The 13,198-nt window shown below is 44.4% G+C and overlaps 1 protein-coding gene across 4 annotated transcripts in view; it reads right to left on the reverse strand.

Moving 5' to 3' along the window:
• Nucleotides 1–13,198, reverse strand: part of LNX1 (ligand of numb-protein X 1) — a 207,009-nt gene that overhangs the window by 170,844 nt on the left and 22,967 nt on the right. Inside the window, exon 2 of one of the 4 annotated variants that reach the window (XM_027600012.2) lies at nucleotides 3,513–3,769. The exons of 1 other annotated variant lie outside the window; for it this stretch is intronic. Coding sequence is in view for 1 of the 3 variants with exons in the window: in XM_027600019.1 (XP_027455820.1) it covers nucleotides 3,513–3,523 (11 nt within the window). In the remaining 2 variants the exon portion in view is untranslated. Of the gene's footprint in view, nucleotides 1–3,512; nucleotides 3,863–13,198 lie in introns of those variants that run through there. 2 more of the 4 variants (XM_027600014.2, XM_027600019.1) reach the window with 2 other exon arrangements.

A 13,198-nucleotide genomic window follows, 5' to 3' on the forward strand; every position in this document is an offset into this window, starting at 1 on the left:
GGAACAGTCTGCAGAATAACTGGCCTGTATTTTTTTTTAACTGTGCCTGATTTTTTTTAAATTTTATTTTATTATGTTACGTTAATCACCATACATTACATCATTAGTTTTTGATGTAGTGTTCCATGATTTTTAAAAAGTGTCAGTGTCACGAAAGTGAAAGAAATCCTGAAGAAGATTTGCTCTTGGAGCAGACAAAGAAAATGGTGACAGCTAAATACAACGCTTGATTCTGAACACTTGAGTTGGTCTGAGGAACAACTGCTGGGAGTGCCTGGGTGGCTCATTCGGTTGGGCATCTGACTCTTGGTTTCAGCTCAGGTTGTGATCTCATGGGTCGTGTTGGGATGGAGCCCTACATCAGGCTCTGTGCTCAGCGTGGAGTCTGCTTGAGATTCTCTCCCTCTCCCTCTGCCCCTCTCCCTGCTCGTGCTTGCGTGCACACGCGCTCTCTCTCTCTCAAATAAATAAATCTTTTAAAAAAATTATTAACAAAAATGGCAACTGATGAAAACTTGCTAGGGTCCAAGGATTAGATAATAGGAACGTGTCAACACTGATTTCCCGACTTTGTGGTTATGTGGGGAAGGTCCTTGTGTATAGAAAACACACACTAGAGTTCATGGGGAAGAGGAAGCTTTGTTCTGGCAGCTTAGTCTCAAAGGATTCAGAGAAAATACAGTGCAAAACTCTTCATACTATACTGTATCTGACTTTTCTAGAAGTTTGAGGTTTTTCTAGATACATACATACATACCTCTATTCTACATCTATATCTGTATCTACATCTACATGTAATGAACATGTTAGGTTGGAATTATAATGTTTTCCAGACTTTCCAGAGCACAGGCACCCAGAGGCTGCTTTGGGTGGACAGAGATTGAAGTGGCTGCTCCAAAAGCAGGATCAGGGTCTGTCTGTACATGTTGGTTCTCTGACGAGGTACAGAAGAGAAGTATTCTCATTCCACTCATTTAGTGAAAAACAGAGACTTCTGAATAACTAGAGACATCTGTAGACTGATCATGCTGGCCATTTGACTTATCTGAGGATGGGCTCATCAGAACCAAGAAGTAGAAACACTGAGGGCTCCTCTGTCCTCTTAGAAAGTCCATGTGATAACTAAAGGCCAGTTCTTCAGTGTTTCTGTGGAATGTGGATTGGGCAAGGGACTCCACACTCATTTGAGGTTTGGGCCCAAAGTGCTAATAATGACAACCACAGCTTGTCAGCTACCTCCTATGGGCCCGAGACTGGAATATGCGTCCTTTTATGTGTCCTTTTTATAATCTTCACAATGGTTCTCCTTGGTAAGTATTGTCCCCATTTTAGAGATGAGGAAGTAGAGATTCAGAGAGGTTTAGTAGCTCGATCATTGTTGTGGGCTGAATTGTATCCTCCCAAATTCACATGTTGAAATTCTAATCCCCAGTGTCTCAAACCACGACTGCATTTGGAGATGGAAACTTTAGAGGTTATTAAGTTAAAATAAGACTGTTAGGGTGGGGCCTAATGCAATCTGACAGGTGTCCTTATAAGAAGAAATTTGAACACACAGAGAGAGACCAGGGGTGTGCGCCCACGGAGGGACAACCACATGAGGACACAGCAAGAAGATGGCCAAGTGCAAGCCAAGGAGAGTGGTCTAAAAGGAACCAAACCCGCCAACACCTTGATCTTGGACTTCCAGCCTCCAGAACTGTGAGAAAATAAATTTGTTGTGTAAACCACACCTAGGCTGTGATGTCTTGTTACTGCAGCCCTAGCACGTGAAACACTTGTGCTATGTATGTGGTTGAGGATGAAGCCGGGATTCAAAATTACATCTGCGCAGCTCTTTTCACTATCTTATGCTACCTCCCTACACACAAGGCCTCTACTGTGAAACCTCTTCCCGCCTCCCCCAACAGGCTGCCCAGAACACCCACCCAAAACCTCACAGATCCTTCCATCCATGGCCCCAGAGCACTTACTACACTGGAGGATAGTTGGTTACACACAACTAATTTACAATGTTTGATTAAATTGAGAGTAGAGCTCCTCTTATCTGCATTCCTAGAATCTCCCATGGAACCAAGCACAGGGCAATTACAATAGTATTTATTCAGCACTTCTTATGTACCAGCAAAGGCTTTACATGCATTATCTCATTTAAACCTTAAGACAACTCCATTATTCCCATTTTACATATCAGAAAACTGAGGTCACAAGGGTTAACTGAATTACCTCAGGGCACAGAACGAGTAGATAGTAAAACCACGATTCAAGTCTAATTCCCAGAATGTGCTCTTCATGCCCTGCTCTGTTGCCGCCATCTTGCTGTGACTGTTCCCTGAGCAAATTCCTACCATGAGGAGTTGTAGTGCTCTGAAATGCTCTCCCTCAGTCAAAGTCCCCCCTTTATGCCAAGCTCAAGTGTGAAGCTCATGTCCTGTGGAGAGTCTTCTCACATACGACCTCCTCCCTCAGCCCCAACACTGTACTCCTTCAGCACTCCTTGGGCACATAGTTTGCACCATGCCCTGACATGTGACCCAGTGCTGGCACCAAGGATGTAGTTTATCAACATTTGCTGGACTGGATTCAATGACCAGGGATGAATGTAAACAGTGATAAATAACAAGGTGGCATATGGCACTGGATGCTCTATCTCTGGATTTTCTAGGAGAGTTACAATTTCTAAAATCCTATCCTCTCATCAGCTCATTTGTCAGAATATGTGGCAGAGAATATTGTCTGGTATTTGGTTTAAAAAGTAGAGTCACCGGGGCACCTGGGTAGCTCAGTCAGTTGAGAGTCCAACTCTTGATTTCAGCTCAGGTCGTGATCTTGGGGTCCTGGGATTGAACCCCTAGTCTGGCTCCATGCTCAGCAGGGAGTCTGCTTGAGGATTCTCTCTCCCTCTCCCTCTGCCCTCTGCGCACGCTCTCTAAATCAATCAATCAATCAATCAATCAATCTTTAAAAAAAAAAGGTAGAGTCACCATTTTACTGCAAAGAGGCAGGAATAGAGATAGGATGTGCTCTCTGCTACTTACCTACCCACATGCTACCAGGCAAGTCAAATTTGTGAGTAAAATTGCAATAGGGGCAATGCCTATTTCTATGATAGAAATGAAACAAAATATGTGAATGTGTTCTGAATACTGATGAAGAATAACGTTATATAAATCTAGTCACCATTAGTGAGATTGTTTTTACTCTCCTGTTTGGCCAGTAAAAAATAAAATAAAAAAGTAGTTTTTATTTTCGAAAGTGAAGGAAGAAGTTCCTCATGAAGACTGGTGCAAAAAAAAAAAAAAAAAGAAAAAGAAATCAGACATTAAAAGTGTTAATATCCTGAGGGCCTTTCTGGAGTGTCTTGACAAAGACATAACTAGACACTTCTATCTTCTAAGTTCTCTTCAACCACTTGAGGTGGGGCGGGGGGTAGGGCTAGGAGTGGGATAGTCAGAAGTAAAGTTTCTCGAATTGCATGAGATGTTACCTGGTGGAGGAACCAGGCCTCTTACCTTTGCTGCATTGTGAATCAGTTCCCAGTTGTGTGAGGCCTCAGGGGACAGTCCGTTTGGGAGCTGAGCTTTTCCGACTCAGTAGTAGCCCAGAGAAATTTTCTCTCTTTCCTGTGTCTCCTCTTCCAGACATGCATGAAAACCATTCGGCCTTGGAGTTACTCAGCTCGCCTCCCGCCCCTTTTTCAAGGCTTTGTAACATGCTGATCCATAAACCTGAGGGCAGCCTCTGGAGAGCTTCTGGAAAGAGCAGTCCCCTGCGGAGCAACACTCTAATTAGCATCAGTGACAGATCTGTGCTGGTCTGGATGCGGCTGAGGCTCCCCTGAACTTCCTTCTGCTCTCCCGAAAGCCAGGATCCTTTTGTTCACCTTTAGGCCTGCCAAGTCAGTCCTACCGCACCCCTGGATGTTGTTTTCCTGCAGGCAATGGGAAAATGAGCTTGGAGCCAGGGAAGGGAAATCAACAAGGAAGTAAACACAGGGTCACTGCACCTTCGGGTCATCACTAGGCCTGGGACATCATCACGCTGGGACCAGTTCCTAAATGGGCAGGGGCTACTGCCTGGACAGGCCTCAGAACCCTGGGCATCTTTTTATTTTTAATTATGCAGAGAACATGCACTGAAATTGATATCAGACAAATCAAGCAATCCCAACTTACGTTTCAATGCCTTGCCAAAGCTTTCAAAGATTTTCCATAGGCAGTGTCTCTTATAACTGAACACTGACTAATGTTTGTAGACAAAGAAGAAAAAAATGAGCACATTTATGGCTGATACTAGTTCAAACCTTTAACTCTAAAGATACAGGGCGATTGTTCAAACAAAGATTTCTTCTACCTACTCTTCAACGCCACAGTCAACAGCAACAGTAGCGGCGTCTTTGCTAATATCCATTGCGTGCTTACGGTCAGCCAGGTCCTGTGCTAATGACCTGACCTGCATCATCTCATTTAATTCTCAACATAATCCTACAGTATTCCCATTGTAGAGATGAAGAAACTGAGGATTAGAGAGCAAAGTGCTCCAGCAAAGTGCTCCAGAGAGTTATAAATGTAAAAATTGCCTTTCTGGAAGCATGATTTTCTGGGTCTCGCTTTTCCTACCAATCTGCTTGAGCCCTTCTGTGGACTGACATCTCTGGTGATGAGCTTGCTTAAATAAACCCTTAGCCCCGGGGATAGAATTCTAAACAAACAGGGAGCATCGTTTAGTTAAGTGGTCTCTCCCTGGGGCTGTGAGTTCGGCGCCATCTTCTTATAACTTGTGTGTAGGACACATGTAGGCTGGGCACCCTCTCTTCTCTCATCCACAGTGGGTCTGCTGGCTGATGTAGACTTGGCTCTTCACTGGGATTCTGATTTACCAACAAAGAAGTGTCCTACAAATCTCTTGGCCCCTCTGTGTGCTTTGATCATGGTCTGACTGCGAGCTTGTCCTTGTGACTTGAGGAGCCTAACAGTTAACGAACTTCTTTTAATCAACACTCCAAGGGATGAATGACAAGAAGTTCACAGCCTGGAAACTTCTGCTTGTTGAGAAAAAACCAGCACATGTGCTCCCAGTCCTCAGGTCACACTGCAACGTGTTTTGGTTTTATTGGTCTCCTCTTTACTTCCAATTGTTAGCATTTAGCTCTCCTGTGCCATGGCGATTACCCAGGGCAGCTGGCCACCAGTCAAAGGAAAGTAAAACCGTTAACTAGGAGAAAAGGAGATGCCTCCCAGAGGGGTCCAAGTTGTCCGTTCTTGTAACTATAGGAGTTGCGACATCAGGGCAGTTGCTCACCCTTGTTACCCTTGGATTTGTTTGGGTGGAGCTTTGGGGCCACATAGGCTTTGACACTTGAGGTTGGTCAGCTTTTCGTTCTCAGCAAAGACTAAAGATTTATTTATTGGTGTTATGGCAATAAAGAAAATTGGAAAGGGGCCGGGCCTTCATTTTGGATATCATTTCCTTCGTCTTTCCCAGGGGTTTACAACTAAACACGTGTCCAGATACGTTTATAGACTCTGATCTTGCTGTTCTTTGATGAGGAAAGGCAATTTATAATAGTCAAATGGGTCTTTTCAACCTTATCGTATGAAACAAAAAAAAAAAAAATCAAATTGTTGGAAAGGAGCTGATGTAACAGAGGCTTTCATGTTCCTCATCTGTTTGCCAGCTTTTTCCCACCAGGGAATAAAGACAGTAGATTTGGGGACTGTCAAAAGCTTGGGGGTTTTCCACTCTGAAAGGTAAAGTAGACAGATTTGATTTCACCTTCCTCTTCTATGAGCATCTGGATCAGCGCTGACTGAATGACTTCCAATCGCTAAGTCCATTCTGGGATTAACAATAAACATACATACCTCCAAAACATTTTTTTTTGCATAGTCATGTAACCAAGGCAGCTCACTGTTTCAAACTGGAAATGGAGAGAAGTCACGGATGAAAAACAGGACATATTAATTTAGCTTTACAAATGTGCCCTTTCCAAAGCCAGAATTACTCACTGGCTGGCAACTCAGTGTGGAGCCCTGGGTCTGCTCAAACCCCAGTGGCTTCAGTGTCCTTTCCATTTGGTGTGGGACATTCCAGCTGAGTGACAGGATCCAACTCAGCAGAAATGTCCAGAGGCAGTTAAAATCCCAATCATCATCGGAAGGCAAACATAACTGCACTGTGTGAGGAAAATGGCCCATTTTTAGAGTGTCCCCAGGAAGTGACCTGTCCAGTTATCCACAGACAAAATATCTTCATTTTTGGTGTATTTGGAGGGAGGGATATGACATCTGAGAAATGCAGAATTGCAGAGGAACTTTTTCAGTATTCTGTGATGAAGAAGTCAGAACCTGAGCTAGCTTCCCCTCAGGCCTACTTTGCTCTGGCAAGATGGTCAGACTGAACGTGGATTTATCATAACAGGAGGGAGAAAATGGCTTCTCTGAACCGTTACTGACTGGCTGCTTTCCTTTCCCTCCTCTTGGCACACTCCTCCCCACCCCCACAAGTGGGGGAGGCAGTGAGGAGTCTAAAGCCCCACCCCCCCAGAGGCTTTACCTGCCATCTCCACGTCAGCACCTCCATATTTGTTATCTCTGCCTCAAACCTCTCTCCTGAGCTTCCCACTGCCTTCTCAGTGCGGCGCACAGCCATCTCAGACTCCATGCGTCCAAAGCCAACTCTTCACCCCTTCTTGTGCCTCCCCCTGGGTCCATCTCAGCAAACGCCCCTTTCTTCCCTCAAGCACCCCAGCCTGGGAGTCACCCTGACTCAGCCTGTCCTCCCTTCGCATCCAATCCATGAGTGTGTTCTGTCAACACCCCTTCCGGAACTTCTATCAGCGGCCTCCTGTTCTCACTACCACAACTGCCAACCCTCCACCGGCTCTCCCCCGGATTACTCTAGGAATCTCCTAGCTGGCCCTGTCTTCCTTCTCCCTCCAGTCTCTCTACCAAATCTACACTCAGCCAGCCTAGACTTTGAAAAATGTAATTCAGATTATGCCATTAGCCTACCTACAGGCCAGTGTCTTTCAGTGCACTGAGGGGCAAATACAGAATCCTTAGCCCAGCCAGCTAGGTTTGGCATCATTTGGTCCCTGCTCACCTCTCCAGGGTTACCTCAGTGACACTCGTTCTTCGGCACACTCCAGCCATACTAGGTTGCTGTCAGTTTCTTGAACATTCCAAGATCTTCTCCATCTCACAGCTTTGCTGTTTCTGGACTGGCTAGTACTGACCTACAGTCTTCCCCTGCCACCCCGTCCCCCAAAATAATATCCACGCCAACTCCCTCATTCTTCTTGCCTCCTTCTCATCCTTCATGTCTCAGCTCAAGTGTCCCTTCTTAGGGACAGCCCCCAACCCACACACCATTTCCTTTGTGGTATATTGTTTACCCTCCTACACCCACCCTTCCACCTACAACTCGGTTTCCTTCCATGAAAGCAGGAACTGTGTCTTGTTGTTTGCAACTACATGTCCAGTTGAATGAAGGAATGAGTAATTGAAAAAAAAGATATTTTCTCCCTTAACTCTAGAGAACAAACAGACGATCACCACGGGGGGTGGGGGAGGAATGGGTGAAATAGGGTTTGAGGATTAAGAGGACCCTCATCGTGATGAGCACAGAGCAACGCCGAGAATTGTCACTATATAGTACGCCTGAAACGAATATAATAATACTGTATGTTAACTACACTGGTATGAAGATTAAGAACCTAATAAAAATATAATGAAAAAAATTTTTTGCTCTCAACTCAGATCAGCTCAGGAAGAGTTTCTTAAATAGCTACTGAGGGGCCCTCGCTTGTTCTTTTCGGAAGCAGATACAGTTTTCCCTGTGTACAGACAACTAGCAAGTAACTGCGGCTTTAGAGACTCTAACCAGGCCCTCCCTTCCGTGGAAACACTTTCTATTGCTTCTGGGACTGCTTTCCACAGCCCAGGGAAGAGGGCAGGGGACGTGGGGCGGCAGGCCGCTGTGGCCCTGGGACTAATGTGTGCCTTGCTCCCCGTGTTAGATTTTGTAATTCATTCCCCATGAAAACAGAGGGCAGAGTGGAGATTGTTCTGTTGCAGAAAGGTTTGGGAGCCAGCTTAGGGAAACCAAATACCATTTAGATCTAGAACATCAGGGGACGCCTGGAGGTAAAGTGCTTCTGAAATTGGCCGCAAATTGTCTTCTATTTTCAATGAAGCGGTACTGTAGAGATTCTTTTTAAAATGTTCATATTTGGGGGCTCCTGGGTGGCTCAGTGGGCTAAACATCTGCCTTCGGCTCAGGTCATGATCCCAGGGTCCTGGGATCGAGCCCCGCATTGGGCTTCCTGCTCAGCGGGAAGCCTGCTTCTCCCTCCCCCTCTGCTTCTGCTTCTGTTCCCTCTCCCAATCTCTCTTTCTCCCCTTAATAAATAAATAAAATATTTTTTTTAAAAAAAGATCTAGAACATCAGTTTATGGGGAAGAACGTGTTCCAAATACCAAACAAACAACAAAAAACCTCTCTCAGAACAAAAACTTTCTAAGTGCCAGTTGCCTGTTTTGTGTTTCATGTGAATTCAAATATATGGTGACTCATCACCAGCCACACCTTCCCTGACTTCTCATCTTAGGTCCTGGTGAGCATGCGTTGGACAACCATGGGAATGCCTATGAGATAGTTTATTCAGCCGGGGGTTGTATTTACTTGTGTTGAGGCAGAGCCAGGAAACATTTATGCTCCTGTCCGTATTTCAGAAGGAATTTCCCATTCATTCCCCAGAAAGGAGCAATCTGGAGCCATACCTCCAAGTGCCTCCCCAGCTCGGGTCTTCTTCCCTCCCCAAGAGGAGGAGTAATGACCAACCTGATTGGTGAGACAGGAGAGCATGTCCTTCCCTGGGCTCCCTTACTCAAGGGGGTTGGGCTGCTGCATTGAAAGCAAGGCCTCTTTCCCTTTCTTGGGTTTTGCATGGTGCATCCGGTTACCCTGTTTTAGGCAGGCCATATGGGGGTGCCAGGCCACCTGACACAGGTCTCTGCTTTCCACCTTCCACTTTCTTCCCTCTCCCTGGTTGGAGGAGTGGGACCGCTGTGGCTCTCATAGTTCAGGGAAGTTGGCATGAAACTCTGCGCTGTTCTCAGTCTAGCTTCTCAGAAGCTAGATCACAATATTAAGATCTCTTTATTTCTGTCCTCAATGAGAAGGCGACACCCATTCCCCCACCAGCATCAACAATTTGTGTTTTGTTTGAATCTGTTCCTTTTATAAACAACTTTTCTATACCTGGGCATAAAGTGCATGTGAAAATAAACCTCACACTGGAATTAGAAAGTGTGTAAATCAGGCATTCTCCTTGTCTACAAAACCAGTCTTTCTACATCCTGGAATTTTCAGCAAAACCTAGGCCAACTCCCTGAGGAATTTTACATTAAGTGGTTTTGCCCTTGAGTCAACCCAATTGAATGCACAGCCATGCATCCTATCTCCCTGTCTAGGATCTCTCTTCTACACTTTTGCCATCCATAGAATAGTTTTGCAATGCTTTGTTCACCAATAGCTATCACATCATGGAAGGGAATAGGCCTTGAAGGATGTAGAGGGCTTGCTCAAAACCACAGTGAGTCTTGGAGCTGGGCAGATGGATCACATGTCCAGCTCCCAAACCTGCACACTATAAATTCCAAATTACTTGGCAATGGCTCTAGTTCTTCTCAACTGCTTCCCACGAAAGCTGTTTGCAATCTCTGGGAAAGGCTGTCTTTTCACACTTATACACATTAGATGCCCCAGATTACTGTCTTTTTTTTTTTTTTTTAAGATTTTATTTATTCGTTTGATAGAGAGAGACACAGCAAGAGAGGGAACACAAGCAGGGGCAGTTGGAGAGGGAGAAGCAGGCTTTCTGCTGAGCAGAGAGCCCGATGCGGGGCTCGATCCTAGGGCCCTGGGATCATGACCTGAGCCGAAGGCAGATGCTTAACGACTGAGCCACCCAGGCGCCCCCAGATTACTGTCTTGAAGGGGAACTGGGGATAGAGGTTGGACTAAAAAGCAGTCAGGATAAACAAAATGAGTTGTTACATCAAGAAAAATAAAATTTCATTTGCAGTGTCTGAGTTTTTAATCAGAGTAGGGAAAACACGTAAGTTCAGACTCTTCCCCTAAATAACAAATATTAGAAATATTTGAATATTGCAAATATTCTGAGCAATCTGCTTATGATCCCCAGGGATTAGGAAGATGTCATATATATATATATATATATATATATACACACATATACATATACATATACATGATGCTTTTTTTGAAATTAGAGATATTTCCCTTTGAGGTGAAACTATCTCTTTCAGGGCTCTGAAATGCCATGAGACTAAATATTATACAATCTAGGACTGTCAGGAAGAAGAGAACCAAACTGTCATGGTTAGGCACAGACTCCAGTCTCCTCGAGGATTTTGTTTCCAGCCCTGAGGATCCTGTCGACACTTAATAAATAAATGAAAATAGCAATAATAAATATTATGAGTGGAAATAACAATGTGAGGTGCACTCTGATTTCTTACAATCCAGGAAGAAATTTGCAGAGTTATCTCAGACTTTGGGAAAAATCCCAGGATTCGGTGACACTTATCTCTATTTTCAGGGGACAAAAGCCTTTAGAGTCCATATTTTGAAAAGGCCCGGTTGGGTGCACTGACTAATTGATTGGGGTGTTTGAGTTTTAAAACCACACTGCAAATGAAAAAGCAATTAGAAAACCTATAGGAGCATTTGTTTTTAAATGTAGAGTTCTCTAAACTGGTCCAGACAGCTGGACCCCATTTTGTGTTTGTTTTTTCAAACAGATTCTCAGTGTTCTAAACTAGATCCATCTGTACATACTAATTGCATTCCACTGACTAGGTTGGATGTTGTCTTTTTGGGAAAATCATTTAAAAGGAACACGGATGCTGACATCTCACTGCAGTTGCTTTATTACTGGAGTCTCCATGCTCTACTTTGTCAGAAAGCATTCATCTCGGTACACCAAGCCCATGTTCGTGTCTGGGGTCATGTTGTGCAGTAACCAGACCTTAAGTGTCCAGAGCAATCATGCCAGATGGCTTCTGAATGCTCTCAAATGGATTGGTGCCTCCTTCTTCACCCTAGTTGCTCATTATACATGTGCACATAAAAATGCTTTGAAATACCAAGATAAATTCTTTTTTGATTAAAAAATTACAGAAGTCAACATTCTGTGTGAAAAAACTCAAACAACTGCAAAGAAAACAGGGCCTCGAGTAAAAAGTGCTAAGTCCGCCTGCTCTTTGGCTCTCATCATCAACAGCGCGCGTGTGCATGCGCGCATGCACGCGTGCGCGCACACATACACACACACACACACACACACACATACCGATCTATGTCTATGTCTATATATCATTTGATTATTCCTTGAGACTGGGAATAAGGGTGCCATGTGCGTGTGTGTGTGTGTGTGTGTGTGTGTGTGTGTGTGTGTACATTCAGGTCATAAATTATTTGCAACTCTTATTCATTATCTAATGTTACATAACAAATCACTAAAACTTAGTGGCTTAAAATAACATGAATCATTTCTTCTCAGTTTCTATGGATCAGGAAAGAGGGAACGGCTTAACTGAGTGGTTCTGGGTTCTGGGGGGCTTGAGGGCTGTCATGAGGTTGCAGCCAGAGATTGGTTGGGGCTGCAGTCACTTGAAGATTTGTCTGGGGCTGGAGAGTCTGCTCTCAAGGTCGCTTGCTCCCCCAGTGACATATTGATGCCAGCTCTTGGCAGGAGGCCTCGGTCCCTCTTCATGAGGGCCTCTCCACAGGCTGCTTGGATTTCCTCAGGGAATGGCACCACACTTTCCCCACAGGGAGCAGTCCAGGAGACAGGGAAGAAGACGCCATGCCGGTTACAACCTAGCCTCAGAAGTCACACACCACCACACACTGGAGTGCAGCCCAGGCTCAAAATGGACTACACACAGGCATGAACCCCAGGAAGTGAACACGATGGGGGAGGGCATTTTGGAGGATGTTTGTGAGCCAGCAACTCCCATTAAGAGGCGGAGTCCATCCCCCCACTCCTTGATTCTCATCTAGCATCACAATCTGTTTCGACAAATGGAAATTGAGAGAAATGAGCTTGTGGGGATCCTGAGCCAAAGCTGCATGATTTGCCTTTTCGGCTGTCACCCTCTTGGAATGCCATTGCTGTGTGAACAGCTTGCACTAGCCCTCCTTGAGGATGAGGGGACAGCACCCGGCTGGCCCCGGCACCCTTGTTTCAGCCTCAGATGTATGAGCCCAGCCAAAACGACATATAACAAAGGCAAGCTGTCCCAGTGGAGCCCAGCCCAAATTGCCAAACCTAATCATGAATAAATAAATGAGTGTTGTTTGAAGGCACTAAAGCTTTTGGGATGATTTGTTACACAGCAGTAGGAAACTGATACGATAGGATAAACAAGTCTATATTTTCTTGTTTGTGAACTCAAGAATATATTATAGACATCCATTCATCTAAGTAGGTACAGACCTTCCTCATGTTTTAAAAACTGTTCCAGTTAGGGAAATTTCATGATATAGAAATGCCATCATGATTTAACATACTATTAGTGGACATTCAGGTTGTTGACATTTTTGCAAATGCCTACAATGCTTTATGAACTTTATTTATTGCTTATATTCATGGAAAGGGAATTGCTGGGTCAAGGGAATTATGTGCTTAAATATTTGATGGGCCACATTGTACTTCAGAATGGTTGTGCCAATTTCCATCCCACTAACAGTGTGTCAAATTTTAAAGGAAAGTCCTGATAGCTAGTTTATGCTCTCTTTCTAAAGTTGCTTAAGTTCAAAGCCAGGGGATTGAGAAACAGAGCTGAGGTTAGGTACATGACTATGTGGAACTCGTACTTTCTCTCAAGCTGTACTGAGAACAGACCAAGGAACACAATGTGAAAATTCCAAAGGTATTTTAGAGAGAAGTAGATGGACTCTTGGCAGCAGCTGGCTCCTCCCACAGGGCCCAAAGATACTTTTTCTATCTCTGAAAGCTTTTTTGGAAATAAATTAAATACAGAAGGCTGCCAACTAAAGGCTTTTAAAAAAATTATGACAATAACAGGCATTAAATCTATTAAGTACTAAAGATAACAATAGTGATTAGAGTCCTATAAAAGTTTAACATTCATGCAACTTAAAT

The sequence above is a fragment of the Zalophus californianus genome, chromosome 2 (assembly GCF_009762305.2).
Source record: "Zalophus californianus isolate mZalCal1 chromosome 2, mZalCal1.pri.v2, whole genome shotgun sequence".
Lineage (NCBI taxonomy): Eukaryota > Metazoa > Chordata > Mammalia > Carnivora > Otariidae > Zalophus > Zalophus californianus.